This window comes from Mustela nigripes, chromosome 5, assembly GCF_022355385.1.
Source record: "Mustela nigripes isolate SB6536 chromosome 5, MUSNIG.SB6536, whole genome shotgun sequence".
NCBI classification, from domain to species: Eukaryota; Metazoa; Chordata; class Mammalia; order Carnivora; family Mustelidae; genus Mustela; species Mustela nigripes.
This window is the reverse complement of record NC_081561.1, coordinates 100,139,856-100,166,556: the sequence shown is the minus strand read 5'-3', so window position 1 is coordinate 100,166,556 and position 26,701 is coordinate 100,139,856. Positions and strand designations below refer to the sequence as shown.

The window sequence follows — 26,701 nt, the reverse complement described above, 5'->3', positions numbered from 1 at the left end:
TTAAAAGTTGCAGGACTTGTACTTACCACAGGAATTGTATGTGAATCCCTGTACTGAGTAGTAATATTTTCTGTTTCTGTTTTTCTTCTCTTAGGACTACAGAGACATCATTGACACTCCAATGGATTTTGCTACTGTTAGAGAAACTTTAGAGGCTGGGAATTATGAGTCACCAATGGAATTATGTAAAGATGTCAGACTTATTTTTAGCAATTCAAAGGCCTATACACCAAGCAAAAGATCAAGGGTATATAATTAAATTGTTTTTATTTATGTTTATATTAAATGAAATCAGTAAAAAGTAGGCTAAGTAACTAAATGTTGCTTTAATTAAAATTTACAGCAAGATTGGCCTTCTATTTTATTTTTATTATGTTCTTAATAGTATCCTAGGGGAAGAAGGATTCACATCTTTCTTTTCTTCTATAGAATAAGTGAGGTCACTAATGTTTAGGAATGCTTTTCTTAACACATATAACATACATATTGTCCTGGTATATATTAAGATTATGTGGGCTTAACTTTTCCAGCTGTTTTTTGCATTAATAGAAAGGCATATTTGTGAATGATTTCTAAAAATTAGTTAAGTTATAAGTATCATTTATCTCTCTTTGGGCTGACAAGACATCACAAAGGGAAGATATAAGGAAATTAAATGAAAAAGAATAGATGCTAATCCTAAAGTAACAATGGAAAACAGGTTCAGAACCTCAGGGATAGTTTCAGTGTGATAGAGTTCACAGGAATTTTGTCTACATGAGCCATGTGTATTGATACTAGGGCTTTTCTTTAAGAATCTGTAATCTTGAGAGGTGCCTGGCTATCTCAATTGGTAGAGCATGTAACTGTTGGTCTCGGGGTTGTAAATTTGAGCCCTGTGATGGTTGTTGGGATTACTTGAAAATAAAATCTTTAAAAAAAGAAAAGATCTAAAATCTTAGAATATTTCTAATCTATATATAAAAATAGTAATTGTAAAAATGCTTTAGTTTTGCCCTTCATCCAAAGAGATTGGGAAAAAGTAGTGTTTAAATTGTTAAAACTTTTTGCTAGAAAAATACTCAAGTTATATGTTAATATTTACTGAACAAGCATATTCCTTTGAGGAATGTTTAAACACGTTTTTTTCTTACTCTACAGATTTACAGCATGAGTTTGCGCCTGTCTGCTTTCTTTGAAGAACACATTAGTTCAGTTTTATCAGATTATAAATCTGCTCTTCGTTTTCACAAAAGAAATACAATAACCAAAAGGAGGAAGAAAAGAAATAGAAGCAGCTCTGTTTCCAGTAGTGCAGCATCAAGGTATTTGATTTATTTTAAAAAGCATCAACTAATCTATAACTTTGTCATCTAAATGATAGAACTCGGTGTTTTTTTAATACTTCCTTTACTATTCCCTATATTGCAGAATGATATATTTGACATGCAAGTTCCTAAGATGTGGAGGATTTTTAATCTTTTAACTAAAGCTATACTAGTGTAAGTGCTTAAATTCAAACTGCTAAATCTGTACAGTAAAACAGCATTTTTAGGGTAGTGATGGCATCATGCTTTCTGTCATATAACTGTAGCATTTATGGCAATCCTTCACTAAATATTCACTTTCAAAGGCTCACAATCATATGAAATCCACTACAAATCTCATATTTTAACATATTTCATAATAGTACAAATATTGAATCCAACAGCATTAAACTATTTATTCATGTACATGAAGCTATAAGAATAACTAATGATATTATTTTATTTACAGCCCTGAAAGGAAAAAAAGGACATTAAAGCCCCAGCTAAAGTCAGATATCTCTACCTCTCCATTCTCTACACCTACACGAACAATACCACCACGGCATAATGCCACTCAGATAAATGGTAAAACAGAATCCAGTTCTGTAGTTCGAACCAGAAGCAATCGACTGGTTATAGATCCAGTTACCACTGAGCAACCATCTACTTCTTCAGCAGCAAAGACTTTAATTTCAAAAGCTAATACATCTGCAGTGCCAGGGAAAACAAGTAAGAGTCGGTTATAGTTTCCAAATTGAAGAATGTGTATTTTTTTAATTTAAGCTTTTATTTTGCCAAATGAGATACACTGGGTTTTAGTGAATTCCAACAGACAGTGTTAGTTTTTCTGTCTTTATTATTTGTTTTTGTTTTTAGTAAGAAAAAATTGAGGTTTAGGAGTGTCAGTGTAGAATAATGCTTAAAGATGGCAACTCTGATGTGGACTGCCTGAATATAAATCCTGGTACCCAGACTTGGTAACAATTTGCCAAGGCTTGCCTTCATGATCTTGAAGTGACTGGACAGTGTCATGAAGGTCTGAACTGTTAAGAGTTTATTTATGTATTCCTGTATTTATTTATGTATTTATGTATTTTCCTGTTTGAAAGTTAATTTCTTAAGGAAGCATTAAGCAACTCATAAGTTTTATCCTTTTGGCTAATTCATGCAATTCAGATTAGAAGTAATCCCAGCTTCTTGCTTGTTTTTAGGTTAAATAACTCCTAGGTTTTAATCTTGTTTGTGTTTGTGTGTGTATTTTAGTTCTAGAGAATTCTGTGAAACATTCCAAAACCTTGAATACTCTTTCAAGCCCTGGTCAATCCAGTATCAGTCATGGCACTAGAAATAGTTCTGCGAAAGAAAACATGGAAAAGGAAAAGCCAGTCAAACGTAAAGTGAAATCATCTGTACTCTCTAAAACATCCACTCTTACAAAGTCCTCACCTGTCATTGAGCAAGGTAAGGTGTTATTATCTTCCAAGATATATAGTAGATACTTCTTAAAAATGATGCTTTTTGTCAGAGGTAGCACTTATATCCACTTATTAGGTTGCCCATTTAAAAGTCACACATTCTGGGACACCTGGGTGGCTCAGTGGGTTGATGCCTCTGCCTTCAGCTCAGGTCATGATCTCAGGGTCCTGGGATCGAGCCCCGCATCGGACTCTGCTCAGCAGGGAGCCTGCTTCCTTCTTTCTCTGCCTGCCTCTCTGCCTACTTATGATCTCTGTCAAATGAATAAATAAAATTTTAAAAAGTCACACTTTTTTTGTGTGAAAAGAGTTCACATCTCTTGATTTGCAGCTTTGTGCCCAAAGCAAACTGTATTGTCATTAAACTTTAAATTAAAAGCCATAAAAAACTGGTTATATGGAAATAACAAATTCTAGGGGCGCCTGGGTGGCTCAGTGGGTTGAAGCCTCTGCCTTCGGCTCAGAGTCCTGGGATCGAGCCCCGCATCGGGCTCTCTGCTCAGCGGGGAGCCTGCTTCCTCCTCTCTCTCTGCCTGCCTCTCTGCCTACTTGTGATCTCTGTCTGTCAAATGGATAAATTAAAAAATCTTTTAAAAAAAAAAAAAAGAAAAAATAACAAATTCTAGAATCAAAGGCTTTTAGTGATGTGAATTGAATTGTTTCTGACTTGATTATTACAACATTTTAGACAGTGTATTCAAGGGCACCTGGCTGGCTCAGTGGGTTGAGCATCTACCTTTGGCTCGAATCATGATGCCAGGGTCCTGGATTGAGTCTTGCATTGGGCTTCCTGCTCAGTGGGGAGTCTGCTGCTTCCTTTTCCACTCCCCACTGCTCATGATCTCTCTCTCTTTCTGTCTCTCGCTTTCAAATAAATAAATAAAAATTTTTTTTAAGTGTATTCAAGAAGTTTAAATTAAATTGGATTTAATTAACCCAATGTAACAGTCTTTTCTTTTTGAGAAAATTTAAGTTCCTACATCACAAAATTCAGCACACTACCCTGATTGTCTACAGCCAAACCTCTATTATCTTATACAACTTTTATTCCTGTAGAGTTAAGCTTCCAGATTCTGTCATCTGCAGATTTGCATTGTAAAGACATGTGGTCTTCAAACGTGAGATTTGAAAAATGGTGAACATGACTGAACACATTCTGTGACATGTTAAAACAGTGACGGCTAGTTGGGAGGAAGCAGCGCAAGAATAAGCATTTTGTGTCATGACTTCCAGAGTATGCCTAAACAATTTCCCCTTCAATGTTTTCCTCAGAATCCTCTCGAAATTTTATTTTTCTACTGAAACATTCTCTTTTTGATGAATGGTGTTGGGACCTATCCCCTACACAAACTTCAAATCAGGGAGTCATTTGGCCTCTTCCAGAACTACTTCACAGTCATTAGTTCTTGTTATTTCTGGTTCCTTAATATCTGTAAAATCCATTCCTCCTCTCACTTCTATGTTCTTAATTCAGGCCTACATAATTTCTCACCTGGAGTGTTGTCCTAGTTTCCTAACTGGTCTCACTGTCTTGATTCTCAGCTCTTCCTTAACCAGTCTGTCTTCCATATTGTGTGGAAGTGATCTCTCTGATCATTTATCCCTAGCACATGTTGTGTGTACACCCATACACATGGCACCCACTTGAAATCCTTCCCTGCTTTCAAATCATACGTGAAGTTAATGTTTTTACCCATTATATAAGACTCTTCTTTGCTTGGCTGCTGCCTAACATTCCAGCTTTCTTTACTTTCTTTCTCCTTTTTATGTGCCAGCTATCCTATAACTTGGAAGTCCCTGAATTTTCATTGTCCTTTTCTTCCTTTTTTGAATGTCTTTCTTTCCTCCCAATTTAATGGTTTCCTGTTACCTTTCAAGTCTCACTTCATAATTGCATCTCTTCCAGGAAGCTTCTTCTTGGGTTCTTTCAAGCATTTCATCTGTGTTCCCAGAATACCCTATTCATTGCTTTTTGTGGTAGAATATTCTTTATATATGTCTTGTGTCCAGTAGAATCTGAACTTCTGTGTTTAATTACTTTTTCTAATCACCTATACTTAGTATAGTAAGTCTTTGAATTAAGAAGCAAGTGTGCTTGCTTGGGCAACACATGTATTGATAAAGAAGCAAATGATTTTGTATATATGAGTTTTTTTTATTTTTATATTTGCTTCCTTTCTGAACTGAATTAAAAGTTTTATATAATATATTGGCTTTGATTCTGTCACTTTGTGCCCTACAGAAATCAAATGTGTATAATGAATTGGTTCTAGCTTTATGATAGTGAGGTCCAATTTGATTTATAAGTTTTGAGTATCACAAATATGCAAGAGTTACCAATACAGTAATAACTATTGATACCTGAATTACCTATTAGAATCAAGAGGCAGTGCTGACAAGTAGAAATATAATATAACCCATGACATACACATGGTTCAAGTTTTCTAGTAACTACTACATGCAATAACAGGTGGAAGTTACCAATTTTAATTATTTACTCCATTATATCCAAAATATTATTTCAACATGTGATCAGTATTTCAAAATGTACAGTGCTTCAGTAGTCACATTTCAGTTTAATTAAAAATTCAGTTTCTCAGTTGCATAGCTGTATTTTCAAATGCTCAGTAGCCACATGGTTAGTAACTACCTTCTTGAACAGCACAGATCCACATAAAGAGAGCTGCATTTGTTCTTAACCTTTTTAGTTTATGTATTGCTTTGTAATGTTGATGAAACCTGTAGTTCTTTCCTCCAGAAAATGCAAAACTTTGTATTCACACAAAACTTAGACCATTTCAAGAAGTTCATGGAGTCCTTGAAGCCACACTATAGAATTTCTATAGTGGGTACATGGACTGGATATTTAGATTCCTTGTCAGTAGTCTTATTGTAAAACAAGATATATAGAATCCTCAGATAGGTTTAGTGTAATCATGTTAGAAAATGCTTAATTTTTTCTCGCGTGCGCGTGCACGCACACACACACACTTACACACTTCTCCCTGCTCCCCTTTCCTTCTTTATGCCAGAATTCCACTAAAGAAAGTTATTTGTACTCTGGGGGTCAGGAAATGAGGGCTTTTTTGCCTTTTCCCGCTGCTTCTGGCTCTGACCTCTTGTGACTTGATTTTTTTTCTTTATATTTATGAAGGGTAATTCAAACCTATGACAAAATACAATACCATTATGAAGAAACATTCTTTTGAGAAGCTGTTTTCATCTTTTTATGAATTTTCTCTAGAATATTGCATTGCAGATCACCCGTCACAACTAAAAAAAATCTCAGAACTTTGAAGGAAAAGTTAGTGGAAATACATGTTTATCATCTTTTTCCTTCAGCTGATGGGGTAATAGCATTTTTTTTTAAACACAGAATGGCTGTTCATCATCTCTAGTATTTTATATTTTTTATAAACCATAATGACCTTTATCAAGAAGTTTGCCTCAATTATAATGGTGGCATACATAATAGATTTGATTGATAACATGGAGTTAGTACTGCTTATGATAATAAATCATCTGTTTGTGATTCAGTTACATAAGGATATAGGACCATTTCAAAGAGCCTGTGAAGAAAAGTGCTGTTTAGTTGTTTATTTCATCCTTTTTAAACAATTTTGAGAGCACAGTTCATGACCAAGAGTAACTTATTTCTACTCTTGTAGTTAGGATAGATGAAGAATATCAAAGGTATTGGTAGTTTTTGGAGAATAACTGATGTAAATTATTCCACTAGATGTACTCTTAAACCTCTTATGTGATAGGAGAGGAGGTTCTTTTTTCTGGGGGACATAAGGAAATACATGTAAACTCTTCTGTGATCCTAGAGAGGGTGTGATGATCACATCCAAAAAGGGAATGAATCATTCCACTCTTGATAGTCCCTTTTTATTCCATCCCTAGTAGGAAAAAGTGATTAGAGCTAAGTAGAAGGGGATGATCTGCTTATGTATTCAGATTACCAGGTTAAAATGTCATCGGTTTTATACTAAGATCATTTCCATAATTGAGCTGCTTAAAGGTAGGAATACAAAAAACTTTTTAATGAGGTGAACAACAAGGTTCTTTGTGGTTGCTAAGTTCCATACAATTATATAGAGTCATTTTGTGCAATGGAAACAATGCTTCTATATTACAACATGTAGTTAAAGGTAATAGTGGAGTAAGAAATCTTGGCTAATCCCAGCTCAGTAATAATTTACAGTGTTAACAGGTTATTTATTCTGAGTTTCATTTCCCTCTTGTGAGGTCATTAATATTTCATTGAGGATCTTTTCCTCCTCTGAATTTTAAGTAGAAAATATCATTAAACTATTAGCCTTTTGTTGGCTCTTTTTCTCATTTTAGTAAAAACAGAAATCAGAATTATGTTGCTACCTAAGTATAGTAGTGTCCTTAATGACTAGTTTGAGGGTCAAATTAAAAAAGCAATTCCATATATTAAGTGTGCTGTTGTTCCTTTTTAGCAGATTGTAAGAACAATGCTCTTATACCAGGAAGCATTCAAGTAAATGGCCATGGAGGGCAGCCATCTAAACTTGTGAAGAGAGGACCTGGAAGGAAGCCTAAGGTAGAAGTTAATACCAGCAGTGGTGAAGTTATACACAAGAAAAGGGGTAGAAAACCCAAAAAGCTACCGTATGCAAAGCCAGAAAATTCAGAGCAAAATAGTGTGCATTCAATCAGAGATGAAGTTGTTCCTTCTTCTACATGCAGTTTTCTTTCTGAAACTAATACTGTTAAGGAGGATTTGTTACAGAAAAAAAGTCGTGGAGGCAGAAAACCGAAAAGGAAGATGAAGACACAAAAACTAGATTCAGATCTCATAGTTCCTACAAGTGTTAAAATGCTAAGGAGAAGTAACAGAAAAAAGACAGATGATCCTATGGATGAGGAAGAAGAGTTTGAGGAACTTAAAGGCTCTGAACCCCACATGAGAACTAGAAATCAAGGTCGAAGGACAGCTTTCTATAATGAGGATGATTCTGAAGAGGAGCAAAGGCAGCTGTTGTTTGAAGACACCTCTTTGACTTTTGGAACTTCTAGTAGAGGACGAGTCCGAAAGTTGACTGAAAAAGCAAAAGCAAATTTAATTGGTTGGTAACTTGTACCAAAATATTTTACTTCAAAATCATAAAGCAGGTACAGTTAAGGAATATGTAGAACTAAGGCTTCTGCTTCCTTGCTGCTATGGTGGATTAGGGAATGTTATGATTTGATTTGCAAAAAAACAAACAAACTTACAAGACACTTCACTTCTTTAAATGAATATATATATATATATAAATATATACATATATATTTTAAATGTTTGCTATTTATTGCCCTTAGATAGGTTATGCATTTCAATATTCATTTCATTCACTGTTTGAAACAAAAGAAATTGAGGACCTATAATGAATTCCCAGTTTATTTCTGGAAAAGACAGTTCTGCTACACTCTTAAGGAGCATAATATTCCTAGTGATAGAGCATTTCATGTTAAAATGAATTATTTTTGACCAAGCCTGGTACATTTCTATTGAAGCAGAAGTTGTGCCCCTAGGAAGACAGATGTTACCAGAGTAGCAGTAAATTAAGAAGTGTGTTTCCTCTGAAGATAAATATAAAATTCCCACCATTTGATGCCCTAAAAAGTTTAATTTTAATTATAGAATGTTCATCTACAAAGAATCTAGACAAGGCTTTTGCTGTATTCCATTTCTGCCAAACGTAAGAGAAAATGTACTGATGAAAGGAAACATATCCACATTGGAAAACATTTGACTGTCTAATTTTTCAGACCTTGATTCTTATATCAATCACTCAATCTCTGTTTATTGTGCCAAAGACTGAGAATCAGTGCAGTGGAAAGCCTGTTTTTGACTGTCAGGACAGCATACACTTTTCAATATTGGAAAGGCTATATATTATTCTAAAGAGCACGTTATTAAAAAGAGTTATGCTGAGATGTATCTTTTTTTGGTACTTAATAGTAGAAAATAATGCACTGGTGGGTCCTTTGACAGAGATGTTTTAGAGAAGATGTTTAAGTGGTTAAAGGATTCAAGGAAAATACAGGAAAAAGGTATGGGATTTGATGTTTACTTGTTGATCTGGATTAATGTCATTTCTAAACTTTAGACATATCTAATAGGCTAAAATGACTTACAAAGAAATGTGTCTGTGTGTGTATGTGTATATATTGATAAATGGGTATAATTAAATATATATACAAACACATACTTATATACTATTACCCAGGTATAAATTCTTTTTTCAGGATTTTTTAGATAGTGGTAGAATAAAAATAATTTTAAAATGTCATACTTTATAGTTTAATTTTAAGGGGAAGATTGGTTATTTTCAATTATTAAAGGTTAAAATAGGCCAAATCACTTTTTATGCAATCATGTTTTATACAGTGGTCTCATTGCACATTGTGTTTTTTCTGCACTTTTTATGGTATCCTTATCACGCTGGTATGTCAATATACACCCTAAAGAAAAATTCCATTTAATGATTGTGCCTTGTATTCTATTATTTTTTGCATCATTAGTAAAATTAAGTTGTCTATTGTAAATGATAACTATATGACTTAGGAGAATGTATTGCTATATGTACTGCTATGGAAAAGGAAAGCAGTTATTTATTTGTTTATGGTACAGTTAGTTATTTTATACCTTAAAAACCAACATAAATGCCATTTCTATTGTTTAAAAATTATTGTCCATTTTTTAAAAAGTTTAAAGAATGTAGTATTTTCTGAGGACTGGTATGGTACAAAAATGTAACCAAAATTTTCAGATACTACATTTCTAAAAAGTGAGGATGGGAAAATATGTATCAGCATGACCCTTATGTAGAAAAATAAAGTCTTTAATTGAAACTTGGCAAAATAGATTACATAATTTTATTTCTTATTTCTGATAGGGATAAATGTTAGCCGTCATTTAATTGTATTGAAGAACAATGGAAAGTGATACATTTGGGCTTTTTAGATCATTTGTAACTAAATTTGTACAGAAATCCTCCTGTGAAATTAAGTAAACCATTTTCCAGATCTTAACTGGATTGCTGTGATTTTACAGTTGAGAAATAATTTCAAATTTTTCAGGTTTTTGTATATTTATTTTTTTCTAACAAATATATTTAACTATATAATTAAAATTCAGTAGTAAACTCTTCATAATGCAGAAATGGATGGCTTGGTTGTATAGTAAAATGAGTCTTTCAGTTACACCATTATTGAGAATAATGTGTATGTTTGAGATTTAAGTCATTAAAGTAATGTGTTGCTTTTGAAGGCAATCTCTTTGAAACATGTAATTTCCTGATGTTATCTGCATTGTGTTGGAAAAAAATAGACTATAAATCCATTTTTGTAAAAATTATGTGTACAGTTTTAAGGTGTGTACAGAAGAAGAGCGTACAGTCTTAGAGTGGAATATATACCTCTAGTACGATGTATGGATTAGTTCTAACTCTTGAACAAAGAAATGAGTATTTACCATCATACCTGCAACAAGTAAATGTACTATTCCTGTTCTATAGACACTGTATATTTATGACCTTTTTTGGACATCATTAGACACTGGTTTCTTAGTAAAGCAAAATGACTTGGATTCAGATTCTTTGTAATTGAAAAACTTAAAAATGTATTAGTAATACCAGATATATTTAGATTTTATATTTTTATAATTTAGCTTCTATACATTGCAAAAGTTGAATTGACCAGTTTAAGTCATCTTCTTTTTTTGTTCTGTTTGACCAAATATCAAAAATACTGGGAAAATAACCTGTTTGAGACAGTGACACCATGTATGTACTCTTTGTAGGCCAAAAGGAAATGTTGACAGTTGTCTTAGGTGAGCAATAAAAACCTCAAGTTTATTGAAAGTTTCAGAATACATGGAAAATATATATCAATTTATATATTTTTAAGTACCTAACTCTGATATTCTTTCCCTTCTCCTCCAACAGCCTCCAGTCCTAATCATATCTTAAAAAGTTATAAAATGTTGCAGATAGCAGTTTAAACGTTCAGTTTAATTACAGCCTCACAACTCTGGGCAATAGACATATACCTTCTTAAAATTTTTCCTTTGCAATTTGCTATTATATCATTAGACTATTTTCTGCATAAATTTATGTACTGAAGAATGTTGGTCTTGTTTGCATTGTTTTTATCGGCACAACTTCACAAATTTGAAGACTTATTTGTTACAATTATTATGAAAGTATCTTCCCCCTTAAATTTAATTAGAATAACTCTGTAGAATAACTGTGAGCTTGATCATGTCCCATCTGAGATAGGAGTTTGGCTTAATTTAGTATCACTTGGAAGTGAATTGCATAAGATAGACTGGTCTGCAAAAAGATCCTCATGCAGCATTATGTTAACATCTATAATAATGCCCCTTATCCACAGTGTAGTATATTAATCAGACATTTTAACAAATGTATTCAAATAACATTTTTGCTTATGTGATACTCACATTTACATGTTTTAAAAATCTGACTTATAAATTAGTTCTTCTAGTTAATAGTATTCTAGCATTCCATTTTATCCCTGCATACCTATGTATCTCTCACATGTCAACTGGAAGCAATTTTGATTTTGTTTTCTATTTAATGAAAACAAATTGTTATTCTGAATGTTTTTGTTCACCTGAAATTTGTTTTTAAGTAGGTTGAAAGGACCAAGATACTTGAGTGTTTAAAGGGCTATAAGCATTCTCCTTATATACAGGAAATACATGATTTTAAAAGTCATAAAAGAGGACGTACTTTTATGTTCTGTGAATTACTCCCCTACTAAGAAAGTATTTAAGAAAGTATTTTTTAAATAACAGGTTGTGATGTGATTTAGTTATATTTAGGTGAGAATTTATTTTCCTATTAAAATTTGGAAAAATACACCTTTTCCTTAACTTTCCTCCTTGCAATTACCCTTGGTTCCCCAAATTTCCAAGTGATTTGAACTAAATATTACATTTACTAAGAAACTACTTATGTTCTTAATTATACTGAGCTAAGCACTACAAATGATGTTTTTGTACAATGTACAGTAACCAAGAAGAGGTCAAATTGAGTCAGAAGACTGTAAGTACTACCACTTTTGACGCTCCAGAGATAAATCTTGTACACACTGCAGTTAAACAATTAGAAAACATTATGAGGTATAAAAATATGTTATTTTTAGTTTTGATAGCTCTGTGTTGAAATACTTTTTTAATGCAGATAAAATCATCAGGAAATTAACCTTTATATGGCACAAACCAAATACATAATAGTGGGTGGCTATGAGTTTCTACATTTAAGGAGCTAAGAGAATAGGTTTGAGATGATATATAGTACACATGATATGATGCAGAGAGGCACACACATGCTCATTACTTTTAAGATTGTGTGTGTTGATTAATCACAATGGTAAACTATAAATTGAGGCAAAATACAAAGTTACATTTTTGGACCATATTAAAACTGCAAGAAGATGAGGTCTTTATTAAAGGTCTTTTAGAAAACTTAAATCCTGTCACACGATATTTAGACGTGTAGAATGTAGCTCAAATTTTTAAAAGTAACTGACCTAGAGGGTTGAAGTTGAAACTGACACATTTTCAAATTAAAATTATACTTATTTTGTACAGGAAACAATGTTAAACGCAAGCAAATCTGTTGTATGTAATAAGTAACACAGAGTTTAAAGACAAATTATTTAGCTTTATTGAGGTTTTTGTTTTTTCCTTCCAGAAACCTGGAGTATCATGTTATAAACGGCAGTCTCACACCAGAATAGCAGTGCCCTTTCTTTTTGTACATATTGATTGGACCTTTCTTTACTGTTATGTGGACACTTTCTATGTTAGTTTTGATGCATAATTCTTTGAATCCTTTTATACAAACTAGAATGTATGTGTAAGAATTCCTGTCCCTGCAATGTAGTAACTACAAACTTATTTTTAAATAAATAGAAAACTTGTTTTTCTAAGCTATTTTGTAGAGCCTCCTGATTTGTTTTTTGTTTTGTTTTGTTTTGGTAACACATAAGCACTCAGTACCCATTTAAACAGGCTCTGTACCAAAGATGCTGTTATGTAAATGCTCTGTTTAGCCCAATGTTAAAATTACTAGCCAGTTGGGGTTACCCTAATGCCAAAATAACCAAAGGTTGAAAATAAGTCCCTTTGCCTTTTATTTTTTTTTAAGATTTTGTTTATTTTAGAGCGAGCATATGCACACGTGTGCCTTAGTGAACAGTAGGAGGAGTAGAGGAAAGAGAAGAGGGAGACAGCTGAGCGGAGCCAGTCTTGGGACTTGATCTCAACACCCACCCTGATGACCTGAGCTGAAACCCAAGAGTTTGTCACTTAACTGATAGCCAGCCACCCAGGCATCCCTACTCACTTGCCTTTTAATATGTACATTTAATAAGACAATTTACTATCTGCAGTTTACTGTACTTGGTGATAAATATATTCAGATATTTCTAAGAGATAAAGGGACAGTTTGTATTTTTTTCACAATGTGAAGTAAAATTTCTGCAAAAAGGATGGAATGTTGAAAATTTTCACTTGTTGAAAGTTACACAAAATAAGATTTGTGATTTCCTAGATTTTTTTTTCTAGATTTCCTAGAAGTTTGTTCAGATTGGCATACATTTTTGACTTCCTAAGAATCCCGATTTTAGTATAAAGAATGCATAAGGCTATAATAAGTGTTAATTCAGATTAATGGGATGATTTGTGATTTTATGCTATTAATGATCATTTCTCCCTAAAAATTTTTGTTTAAATGACTATAAAATAAATTTCTAAGTTGAGGAAAGCAGGTAAACATTTCCAAAGTGCTTTTTCCCCCCCTCTTTTGAACTAAGCTGATACTAATATCTAGTACGTACTTACAAGAACCAGTTGAGAAAAATTTCATTTTCAGCAATACTTTTTACTGGTTTCTCTTTTGTAATAACATCAACTTTATCTTCGAAGCTGTTTCCCTATAAGGACAATAAGAAAAACCAAAGCACAAGACTTGGTCCCTTGTAATATATACCTTGTATTTGTAATCTTTTTGCACTTAACACATTTACTGTATGTTGATTGCTCTTTGGTTTTGTTTGGGAAAAGAACAAAGGATTCCATGAAGTTTCTGCCTAATTAGCTAGACATGGTGGCTGTAGTGTAATGGAATGAACTAGGCTTAGAGTTGAGCATCTCTTTTAGCTTCACTTTCTTCATATGTAAAGTTAAAAAAAAAAAAAAAGATAATTTGCAATGTCCAATTCATTTCAAATAGTCAAATGATTATGTCTCATATGTATATTGTCCCCTGTACTTGTGGTTCAATCTTGACTTTCTGTTTAATCCATAAATAAATAATGCCATGCTATGTTTAACTTCCAGGCAAGCTGTATCTTGTGACCATGACTTACTGTAGCAAGTGCAAGATCCGAACCCTTAGAGAAAGGAGGTGTGAGTTGTAATATTTGTTTACACTAATAAATACTAAAGTTTGTGATTTTCCCAGAGCCCTCTGGAAAGTCTCAAAGATAGTTTCTGTATAAAATACATTGTGAAATTTTTATTTTAGGGTTCAATTTTGGGAAAGCAAAATCAAAAGTTTTCAGAGGAGATTTAATCATTTCATTAAGACAGGATCATGGGTGCCTTAGAATAATAGTTGGTTCCCCCCTCAATAAAAGTGTAATAAAACACTTAAAAAGAAACATAGAAAGCAGAACAATTTCAAGGAAACTTAACATCTTTCCCTAGTGGGAAACTTCTTTAATTTTGCTCTTTGTTTTAATAATCAAGGATGTTATAAAGTCAAAACAAAGCCAAGTAAATTATTCTGATGAGATAGGGAAAATCTATCTGAGCAGATAATATAGAAGTTGAAGAGCAATTTAGTCTTCTATTGAGCTCTTTTTTTAAAAAATACTTTATTTATTTATTTGACAAAGATCACAAGTACACAGAGAGGCAGGCAGAGAGAGGTGGGTGGGAAGCAGTCTCCCTGCTAAGCAGAGAGCCAGACACAGGGCTCCATCCCAGGACCCTAAGATGATCTGAGCGGGAGGCAGAGGCTTAACCCACTGAGCCACCCAGGCACCCCCACAGTCTTCTATTAAGCTCTTTAAGACCAGTTATTTTAATGGAGAACAGCAAATTCTAGTTTGGTATTGACATAGTCCTTAACAGTAAAATTTTTACCACTCTTTCATTCCCTTCCTTTTGTTGTAAGTACATCAAAACTGGGGGAGTTTTGCCAAATTTTTTTAATACATTTTGTAAGTTTCTTTTCAGACTCTTACTCTCTCTTCTAGAGCCTCAAGTTTTTCATGACACTTCTGGACAAAACACTGTTGAAAAATTCATTCTGTTATCTTCATACTTAATTGTATTTTTCTGTCAGTATTTTTCCCAGTATTTGGTCTCAGCCATATATGTTAATTACAAATTTTAAGTGATGTAACTATTTTACTGAGAAAACTCAAAGGAAAGGAATTGGGAACTGTCCAATGGAAGCATTTTTGCAGAATAACAAAGCTCATGAATACACATAACTTTGAAACCTTAAAGTTGCAAAAATAAACATGTCCATTAATTACATAACCCAAAGATAGCCATCCATAGTATATAAATACAAGAAGCAAATGTACATAAAATTATGCTCAGTGAGCAATATTTCAGAATTGAATCCTACATGCAATTAAATAGGTATCCAATGATTACCCATTAATTTATTTAATATTAATCCAAAGTTTTAAGTTACCTGAGGATCTTGGAAGTTATGTCCAAGCTGATATGCTATGAAACATAATTACTATTATACAAACATTTATGAGAATCACTATTCAATTTATTTGAAGACATTTTATATTTTTATTCTCAATATTGTGTAAGTAATGTTAGCTCATCTAGTCAGTAGACTGACATGAGAAATTTAAGGGCTTCAGATTAACTTGTCTCTTAAGCAAGCCCAATGTTCATTTTAAAAATTAAATATTCTTGGATTATACTATATACTTATATGGAAAAGACAGCCATTCTTTAATTATTTAAAATATTAAATAATTTTCATAACCAGAATTATTAAATCAGCTTAATTTACCCAAATATTCACCTTAATTATATGAACTGGGACTCTTAAAATGTTTGAGCTACTTGTTTTTGTAAGAACGATTGTCAGGGTCTCTTATAAGTACTACAAAAAAACCTGGGTGGGGAGGATGTGGTTTCCAATTACCATATTATAATATTTTAAATGCCCAGTTTTCAACAAAAAATTGAGGCCTGCAAAGAAGAAGAAAAGTATGGCTATTCACAGGAAGGTAAGACCACTGTATTAGATACAAAACTGATTAAGACCAATACAATACAATACAGACCAATACAATAACTTTGTAGTTTTTCCAATGAACAGAAATGATTTTTAACTCTACTGGATAAAAGCTACAAGTTAACATGTAATTTTACTTGATTTGGTGGGACCTTTAGCCAAAATCTTAAAAGTCACTGGGAAGGACTTCATAAGCTCAGCTAAAACACTACCCCCACATTTATGAAACATAATTTCATCAAGTTTTGTGCTGTTTTCATGATACAAGGACAACCATGTTAGAACTGTTTAGGCCATATTTATCTGGAGAAATAATAAACATCATGGCCATTGCTCTAGATAGAACTCTATCTTACAGACTCTGAGGTCCCAGTTTTGTTTTCTCATGAGTCACGAAAATCTGCTAATCGCCATGGTGACCTATTTCCTCTTTAACTTTAGTCAGCCTTCCTCACTTATGAAGACCACTTAAAAGATTGTCTGGAATATATTTCTCTGTCGTTACTAATATGAAACCAAGGAATGCTAATTAAACTCTCATAGTAGTCAGGGTAGCTGTTTTATAAAATAGAGTGACATTATTTCACCAGATATCAAACTACAATTAATAAATGAGCTTGCTATATAAAAACAGTACAAAACTTGGAGCAAGTGAAATTCTCCTTCTGTTCCTCTTCAGACATGCCACTGAGTGAACAAATTCTAGCTTTTTTGCTAACCATTCTGACCATCTCTTTTGTGATTTTTTTCACTTAAATATAGATTTTTCTCTAAGCCGTCTTCGCAAGCTACATGTACCCAACTGCCGAACTCATACTGATAATAATGATCATTGATGTACCAATTGAACACTATGTGCCAAGCACTATTCCACATTCTTTACATTATAGTATTTTATTTTTTAAAGATTGTATGTTTAAATAATCTCTACACCCAACGTGGGGCTCGAATTTACAACCCTGAGATCGAGTTGCATGCTTTTAGCATAGAGTATCTCTTTTAGACTGCAGAATAGTTTTATGAGTTAGATACAATTATTGTTCCAATGTTATATTAGGGAAATTGAAAAGCACAGAGATTAAGTAACTTGCTCCCTACTCAAAAATGAGTTGACTGGATTAATAAGTGATTTCTATAATTTATAATATTGGCTCTAAATGCAATTCTAAGATTCTAAGATAAGGGTCTTATTACAGAAGGCCATTACATAGGCTACCAAAAGGGCCTGCTTGTACTACCCATAATAATTTTCTGATATCTTGGATTTAAAAAACCACCAATCTGTCATGGGTCACATTACTTTTAATTGAATCCCCAACAGTATATTTCTAGACATATGTTAGTCCAAGTCCTCTAAAAAGTACACGCCAAGATAGGATTAAAAATGGAAGGATTTGAATAAAGGAAGTACCTGTGAAAGAAAACTGGGAGGGAGCTAGGAAAAGCTAAGAGCCATCAGATGTGAGGTTAAGTGTAACTCCAAATGAAGGAGAAAGGAAAGTAAGGTTAGATGAAAGTATCTTTGACTGCTGTGTAGTCTAAGGAAGACTCAGCAGGACAACTGGGGAGTCCTTGAACCAAAGTTGACCACCAGAGGAGTCCCCCATTTCCCATGTAGGCATACATCTGCTTTAGTAACCCTGCCTGCCAAATATTGGCAAGAAGAGCCTCAGAAAGGTGAGTCAATGGCACAAATGTAGCAATGGTACTTAGAGTTTAGGTGCAGGGGCCCCTGGTCTATTAAGCTCCCTGTAGCTGGAATTCTTCAAGGCACATTCTCATGACTACCACAATATGCTCGAGCAGCTTTTGACTTGTAGTCATATGGTCAGTGTAACATTTTTGCTTAATTATTGCCATCACTTCTAACCTCTTGAGTACATTGTTAAAAATGCAGACTCACAGTCCTTGAATAATTTTCTCTGCAAATCTCAGTTGTTCATAATTTAATTCATGATATGCAACCCAGTATCCACTGATCCATATGATGTGGCCAGAAGTTCATATGGGAAGCATGATAACAATTCTGTCTATAATACCTAAGATATAAAAACTATAGCTTGCTAATATTAAGTAGTATCAATAAAATTTATTAAGCTTATTAAGCCAACATAATGACCTAATAAAGGAGTTGTTCCATCATTACATCTGGGCAATGGATGACTCACTGGAAATCTTGAGAACAATTTTATACATGCCATACTTCACAGAAAGCTTTTAAATTGTTTAGGAGTGTTGTCCTGAGTTAATCTTTACATGATAGAGGTCTTCAACCAGGAGTCAGAGGACTTCAACCAAAGTCAACAGACTTTGCTGCCTGACTTTTTTTTTTTTTTTTTTGGTCATAGAGTTTGGATGCCTGTCAACCAATAGCCCTGGTGTACAAAAGCTAGATATTCTATTTTAGAAACATGAAAGCACTGTACAAATAATTTTAATGTGCTGGATATTGTGATACCAAAACTCAGATAATGGCTCATATTCAAAATTAAGATTCATTTCAGTGAAGACTTTAAAGAAGTTACCCTCTGAGTTAACCTTTTTATGTCTTCTCAGCTGAGGAACAAGTTAAGAGACACCCTTTTTCTTGAGTTTTGAGAAAATTTTTCAATGTTCTCTTACAAGTTATTAATCACCCAGGAGTTAGTTAACAAATGCATTAACTTGTTGATCCCTAGTTAAAAAAAGTTTCTTTTAATTTAGAGGAACTGTGGGCACCTGGCTGGCTCAAATGGTTAGGCATCGGACTGTTGGTTTTGGCTCAGGTCCTAATCTCAGGGATCAGAGATGGGCTCCATGCTCATCATGAAGTCTGCTTCTCTCCTCCCTCTTCCCCTTCCTCCCTTCAAATAAATAAATAAATCTTAATTTAGAGGAATGGTTAAAATGGTCTACATTACAAATTTTATTTTGGAATACTGCATGTTACTCAAGTATTTTGGCATAGTATAATATTGCAATGATTACAAATATTGATTTTATATTGTCATCTTGTGCTTACTAAGGAGCAGCTAGAAAGTGTCATAAGATGTAAGACTATATCTTCTGCTGATTCTTATTTGCTTCTCTCCATTTTATTTACTATTTTATTAATATCAGTATTTTTCCAAGAAATCTAACAAATACCCATTTTTAGATTTTTTTTTTAAATTTATTTAGTCAGAGAGAGAGAGAGCGAGAGCGAGCACAGGCAGACAGAGTGGCAGGCAGAGTCAGAGGGAGAAGCAGGCTCCCCGTGGAGCAAGGAGCCCGATGTGGGACTCGATCCCAGGACGCCGGGATCATGACCTGAGCCGAAGGCAGCTGCTTAACCAACTGAGCCACCCAGGCGTCCCTAACAAATACCCATTTTTAATTTCTTTGACAGAAATAGTTGAAATACTGCTAAAGAAACAAAGGATTTCACTTTACATATGTGTTAGTTTGTTCTCACTTTTTGGCTTAAATTGTGTTTAATTTTTTCCTGATTTAACTAATATATAATTGACAAAAATTGTATATATTTAAGATATATAATGTGATGGTTTGAGATATACAGTGCGAAATGATTGCCACAGTCAAGTTAATTCATATATCCATCACCTCACATGGTTACTTTTTTTTTTTTTCTTTAGTCTGGTGAGAACACTTAAGATCTACTCTTTTAGCAAATTTCAAGTATACAATACAGTATTATTAACTATAATCACCATGCTTGTAATTTAGATCTCCAGAATTTATTGATAACAAAGCTTATATATTTGGCCAGCCTCTTCCAGTTCCCTCTCCCCTTCTTGGGCCCTGGAAACCACTGCTCCCCTGTCTGGTTCTAGGAGTTCCACTTTTTTTGTTACTTAAAAATCCTTCAACCTGGTGTCTTGGGATAACCACCTGGAACGATATTTCAGACAGCCCAGAATCATATCAAGATAACTATAGAAACTGAAACCATCTTTTTGAGGATACATATCAAAATAGCAGTCTTGCACAGTGAATTTGCTGCTTCTCTTTTTGTCACTAGAGCCTGAAACCCCTATAGAAATGGAAAGATGGATGGAAGTTAAGATGGACACACTTAATTTGCTTCAAATTAAGTGCTCCAGCAAGACTTGACTTCAAACTGAACAAATTTTTCTCCTTTTCATTCTTGAAACCTCCACCTCCCCTCCACTTTTTTTTTTTTTTCTTTTTAAAGATTTTTCATTTATCCGACAGACAGAGACCACAAGTAGGCAGAGAGGCAGGCAGAGAGAGAGGAGGAAGCAGGCTCCCCACTGAGCAGAGAGCCCAATGCGGGGCTGGATCCCAGGACCCTGGGACCATGACCCAAGCTGAAGGCAAAGGCTTTAACCCAAAGGCGCCCCACCCCCTCCACTTGTTTTTCTGTAGAATCCTTTGTTCAAGGAACTTGGTATCAATATTGATATTTCTCTAACCTCAGTGTACACTTAGTAAGGAGTCTCGGATGGCTGGCGTTTGTGTTTCTCGGCCCCTGGAAACCACTGCTCCCCTGTCCGGTTCCAGGAGTTTCACTTTTTTAGATTCCACATATAAATGAGATCTTTTCCTCTGCTATTTGTGCCATCAATCATGTTTTCCCAGTCCATTTTATGCCAAATGTAAAATGTGCTTATACAACATGTGTATTTAGGCTCTTTTAGATGTCTTGTAAATTATAAACATTCTAATATTTCTTTTTTTTGTAGTAAAGTTTTTTTGTTTTGTTTTGTTTTTAGATTTTATTTATTTATTTGACAGTGAGATCACAAATAGGCAGAGAGGCCAGCAGAGAGAGAGAAGGAAGCAGGCTCCCTGCTGAGCAGAGAGCCCGATGTAGGACTCCGAAGACCCCAAGACCATGACCTAAGCTGAAGGCAGATGCTTAACCCATTGAGCCACCTAGGTGCCCCTCAAATATTTCTCTTTAACAAATTCTTTTTAACGAAGTTAAAGCCCTAGTGCTAATATCATTTTTGTACTTTTTGGTGGCATATTCTTTGTCTCTTTAAATGACAATAATTTTGTAATGTTTTCAAAATTTAGTCATGTTTTTACACAAGGTATAATTCATTCATTTTCACTGCTGTATAATACTTATTGTATTATATGTGTTAATATGTGACCATAGAACAATCTAATCATTCTGTTGCCAATAGATGTGGTGGTTCTTTCCAGCTTTTTGCTACTATGGACATCATTTCTGGTGTTTCCTTTTGTCCCACAACAACTCATCTCCTGCACTGTTGCTGACAGTGAATGAGTGTGTATGTTCAGTAAATCCAATTCTCGTGCTCATCAGTAGACCCCTTGAGAGACATGATGAGCCCAGCTGGCCCCACTTACGAGATTCCTACTGAAACAGCCCTGATTCTATATTTTCCTATAAAATGCTTTAGTCTTTTACTCTGGGATGGTCTGCCGTTTTGAAGGCATTAGCCTGTTGCAACCCCCTTTGCCTGGCAAACTAATTAGACTATTGTTCCTCTTTATCCTGAACTCTGTTTTCATGTCATATTTTCGCTCTGGATCACAGAATTCAGTTTTAGACACTGAACCGACGCTGTCCCTCTCTCCTGTATACTCTGTACTACCGACATCAGACATGAGAATGTGAAAATGAACCTCTTATCACCAAAGTTTTCTAGGAAGAAGTAAACACACACATACAAGCTCCTCTGGGAGGCTGTCCCAGAAAAAAAGCTACAATGGTGAAAAAAGCCTTGGAAGAGTCAAATGTCCCTGGTCTTTAATCACGGTTCTGTATTTATGAACTGTTAAGTCATTTAACTTTCCGAGTCTTTTTGCACAACAACAAACAGGCCATTATGATTCCTGAATGGCCTGCTTTCTGCTGTGGTATAGAAGATCAAATAAAACCTCCATTTATCCCACAACACCTGCTGTGTCCCAGCCACTATACTAGGTCCAGACAAGAAACATATGGCTCTTGTCATAGAAGAGCTCACCAGGCTAGAGCGTGGTTCTCTGCTACTCACAGGAATCAATCACCTAGAGGATGATTTTTAAAAATATGGTTGCCTGAGTTCCCTGCATCCTGGTCATCCTGGACAAATTTCTTAAGCTCTCTTAGTTTATACTCCACCTGTATGGTGGAGATAATAGAAGCTACTACAAAGGGTAGTTGTATTAAATGATTCATAACACCTGCTTCACCTTGGGCCTGGGGCAGAGTTGTAGGTAATACACTGCTGCAGATGGGCTGGGGAAGGTAAGTGACAACACAGCTGGAGCCCTGATCTTTGCTACAATGGAGACACAGAGGTGCTCTGAAGACCCCAGGAGGGTAATTTAACTCAGCTGGAATGCCATCCCCGAAGGGAGGTCAGAGGCCAGTTTTTAACTCAAAGATGAGTAAATTAGCCAGACAAGCCCTGGGAGGCAATTGGGAAGAGGAATCTCCCAGAGAAAAGAGGCTGTTCAGTTCCCTTGGAGCCTACAAGGAGGGATGAGACTGGGGGAAGCACAGAGACCAGATCTTGAAGGGCCTTTGAAAGCAGGCAGAGGGGGTTGGCCTCTGGGCTGCTATCCATCAGAAGCCACCAATCAGTTTTAAACTAGGAGGCGCCTGGGTGGCTCAGTGGGTTAAATCCTCTGCTTTCAGCTGGGGTCATGATCCCAGGGTGCTGGAATCGAGCCCCACATCGGGCTCTCTGCTCAGCGGGGAGCCTGCTTCCTCCCTCTCTCTCTGCCTGCCTCTCTGCCTGCTTGTGATCTCTGTCAAATAAATAAATAAAATCTAAAAAACAAACAAACAAACCCACAATACTAGGAAGAACGCGATCATAGTTGCGTTTAAGTTAGGTCACTGCGTCCTGGTGTGGATCCGAGGGGCTCAGATTTTGAAAGTCGAGTGGGGTGATCAGTGGGACTGGTGACCTAATGTCAGGCTGTTGCAACAGGGACAGAGGAGGAGTCTGAGAAGAGATGGGAGAAAATGGGCAAACTCGACAGCCCCGGGCGGGATGAGGAGAGTAAGGGATGAGGAGGACAGAAGGCCGGCCATCCTGCCTCTTGCCACTAACAGTGGCCAGAGAAGGGCGGGGCCAAACCTGGCAGGAGCTCGAGTTCTGTGGGGGAACGTCTGCGGATTCCGCGTAGGGCGCGGCGAGTCGGGACGGCCTGCAGGCCCGCGGACGGAGGCAGCCGGGGGAGGGCCCCGCGGCAGGCGCCTTCTTCCGGCTAACGCCCCCAGCGGAGGGTGCGCGCGGCGATGCCGGGGTGGGGGGGGGGGCGTTAGGGGGGCCGGGGGGGAGCGCGGTCTGAGGTCCCTGCAGTCGCCGCCGGCGCCCCTCCCCGAGGCGAGAAGTGCGCGCCTCCGCCTGACCGCGCGGGCGGAAGTGGGGGGCTCCCCGGGGCCGGCCCGGAACCCGGCTTTCTCAGGGAGCGGGGCCACGTGCCGACCGAGACCCCCGGCCAGAGCGCGGGCCGCGCGAGGGCCCTCCTCTCCCGCGCTCCGGGAACAGGGTTGAGGAGGAAACCGGGCGACGGCGGCGCCCTCTCTCCCTCTGTGGCGTCATTTCAGGTATTCGGGGGTGAGGAAGAAAGAGGCGACGTGTATAACTTGGTGCTCCTTTGGGGGCCTGGGGGACGACAGGTGTTCATCTTTCCTCCTTCAAGTCCGCTTCTGTCGTCTGCCCCTTCTCTCGCTCTCTGCCCCGTTTCCTCCCTTCGTTACGTCCCATGACTGGAGTTCGTCATTTACCTCGTGGCGTTTAAACAACGTGGGTGAACCCCTGTATCGTTATAATTCTAGAAACAGCAGCTGCTGACTCTACCGGAAATAGATTTTTGTGTCAAATGGGAGGCCAGGGGGACTGCTTTCCCTGAATAGCCCTCTCCGGGGATTCTGTTCTGGGTTCCTGAGCTGGGTTCACCCATGTGTGTTTCCCTGGAACGTCCCCTTAGTGCCCGCGACTGTGAGGCCGCGGGGCCGACTGCCGGTGTATTCGTGATGATATTCGTGACGATCGGTGCCGTCTGCGTGCAGCTAGATCCCAGGATCCTCTCCTGTCCTGGTGAACTGACATGAAGTGCTCATCCAGCTGAGCAGGGAGCCAGATGCGGGGCTTGATCCCAGGACCCAGGATCATGATCTGAGTCTAAGGCAGAGGCCTAACCACAGAGCCACCCAGGTGCTCCGAGTTAGTGTTTCATGGCCCTTCTCTTACAATGTGAAATGTGACACTCATGGGTGATGTTCAGATTTAGAGTTGTGGAATTCTTGTGCACTTTTCATGTGCTTAAAGCTAACATTTTAGCTTGGAATAATTTAACAAGGGCTTATAAATAGAAGTCTCTGGACTTCGGGGTGGCTCGGATGGTTTAGCATCTGCCTTTGGCTCATGTCCTTATTTCAGAGTCATAGAACTGCAGCCCACATTGGCTCCCTAGTCAGCAGAGAGCCTGTTTCTCCCTCTCCCTCTGCCCGCCCCACCCCCTCTCTTTCTGGGTGTGTCAAATAAAATGTTTTTTAAAAAACAACAAATACAAGTCTTATATTATGCTTCCATCAAGGGGGAATCTTTGATGTACTTTATAAAACACACACATACTCTAACACATGTACCTATAGTGGGTTTGCTGAGAGAAGCTGGGTTAAAATCATTGCAATTCAGAGAAAGAGAAGGATGTGCTGACCTTCAGGTCAATCTGTTACTTGCTTGCTTTCCCTTCTTAAATTAGTAGTTGTCCGTCTCCTCAATATATACTTTTCCCTCTTATTTCATATTTTCTCTCTGGTTCCAAGACTTTGATGTTATTGCCTTTGATGTTATTACTCTTCATAGTTTTTCACCAATGCTGTTATGCCAAAGACCACACATCAAAGATGCTGTAGAAGAGGTTTGGGATTAAGTAGAAGGTGGGCCCAGAGTCGACCTCTATGGTCCTTTAATTCCAAGATTTCAAGCAAATCAAGGAACAAAGCTGATGCAGGGAAAGAAGTTGAAAGTCCGGAGAGAAACCAGTAGTCTACTGCTGGTAAACAGTCAGCTGATGGTGGCTTAAAAAATTATTGCATACTGATTTTCTGTGCCAATGCATGTGTAAAACTAGCAGTTCTTTTGGTGGATGTACACACAGCAGCCATAACACAGAGCCTGTGTTACGTGGACCGACAGGTACCGTCTCAGGTACCAGAATGAGAAGAGCTCAACTCAGCAGAAAAGCCCACTGTAATTTGGCTATCCCGTTGTTTTTGTTTTGTTTTGTTTTGTTTTGTTTTTTTTCTGGGCCAGTTTCTAACCTTTCATTGCTTTGTTTATTTATTTTTTTTTTTTTAGTGATTTTTTTATTTATTTTTTTTTGGAAAAAAAGGTTTTGGGGGTGGGGGGGGTGGGGGGGGAGTCAGGAAGAGAGAGAGAATCCTAAGCAGGCTCCATGCTAGGCATGGAGCCTGAGGCAGGAGGGATCTCACCACCCTGAGACCATGAGCTGAAACCAAAAGTCAGACCGTTAACTGACTGAGCCACCCAGGCTCCCCTCTAACCTTTCATTGTTTTAATACAGGAACGAAGGATTAAATGGGTCTCAGAAATGTCAATCTCCCCTTAAAAAAGTATCTTCTAATCCTAGTGAAGGAAGTTTTTCTTGCAGTCTAAGACTTCTCTTTAACTAGTATTACCTATATGGAGTGAGCTTTCACCTGGGCTCAAAAATACAAGACACTTGTTAAGTGAACCCAAATTTTGTGGGAAATTGGGTGCTTGAATCAGGGGAAATATGTTATGCTATCTATTATTTATTTTGAGTAGTAACTGGGGAGAAAATTAATGACCTGGTAATGCTTATGATTAGCTTTCAATCCAAAAATAAAAATGCCAAAAACTAAAAATGAGTAACTTTTGGGAGTAGTAATTGGAAAACATCTATTGCTTCATGGGCAGATAATGCCTAAGGAATTTCCACATTAAAGGTGCATAAACATTGTTTTGCCCTTTTTGCCCGATAATACTACCTAGTAAAGCATCTTGGAAGACTTATTACTGTGGAGATTGTGGCAGATAGTGTGCTATGGTTTTATAGGCAGCTTTACCAGTTCAGTGTTTTGTTTTAGGGGTATGGTGATGACTCTGCTCAGAGTCTTAAAGGAGAAAAAAAGTTGTGCTGTATTCTAAATCTTTTATTTCCTTTCATGCTTAAAAAAAAATGCTACTGTCCTTCAGAGGATACCTTGACATATTATTTAAGATAATATTTTTGGGATTGCAGGGGCAGAAAATAATGATTAACTTAGTGGCTTTTGGCAAATAAAGGTTGTAAACAACATGTGCACATTTTACCATTTTTGTTGAAAAGTTAAGTCTGGGGGTAGAAACCTCCTAACATATTGATACAGTCATTCTTCTGTAGCTATTTGAAAACAAAACTAATCCAAGATCAGTATGCATTCTCTTTTTGTAGTGGAATCTTTGTAATCAAAACATCCCTCCCTTTTCATGGAGGGCAGGAGTGGGTGGCTTAATAAATTATAACACTATATCTATTTATCCAGGTTAGAAGAATACTTCTCAACAGTATTTGAGTTATTTGGCTACTTAAAAGTTGTAGTTACCTTTAGGAATAAACAGGAAATCTACTAAGAACTAGCTTAAAAGAATAAAAACTAGCTTGCTTG

The 26,701-nt window shown here is 36.5% G+C and overlaps 1 protein-coding gene across 3 annotated transcripts in view; it reads left to right on the top strand.

Annotated features, from left to right (window-relative positions):
* The window catches only part of PHIP (pleckstrin homology domain interacting protein), a 124,677-nt gene extending 116,663 nt beyond the window's left edge, over window positions 1-8,014 (top strand). For 2 of the 3 annotated variants that reach the window (XM_059400966.1, XM_059400964.1), the window contains exons 36-40: window positions 95-247; window positions 1,141-1,304; window positions 1,756-2,015; window positions 2,550-2,747; window positions 7,231-8,014. In XM_059400966.1, coding sequence (XP_059256949.1) covers window positions 95-247; window positions 1,141-1,304; window positions 1,756-2,015; window positions 2,550-2,747; window positions 7,231-7,868 — 1,413 coding nt within the window. In that variant the 3' untranslated portion in view covers window positions 7,869-8,014. The remainder of the gene's footprint in view (window positions 1-94; window positions 248-1,140; window positions 1,305-1,755; window positions 2,016-2,549; window positions 2,748-7,230) is intronic. The other variant, XM_059400967.1, reaches the window with a different exon arrangement.
* The last annotated feature ends 18,687 nt before the right edge of the window (window positions 8,015-26,701 follow it).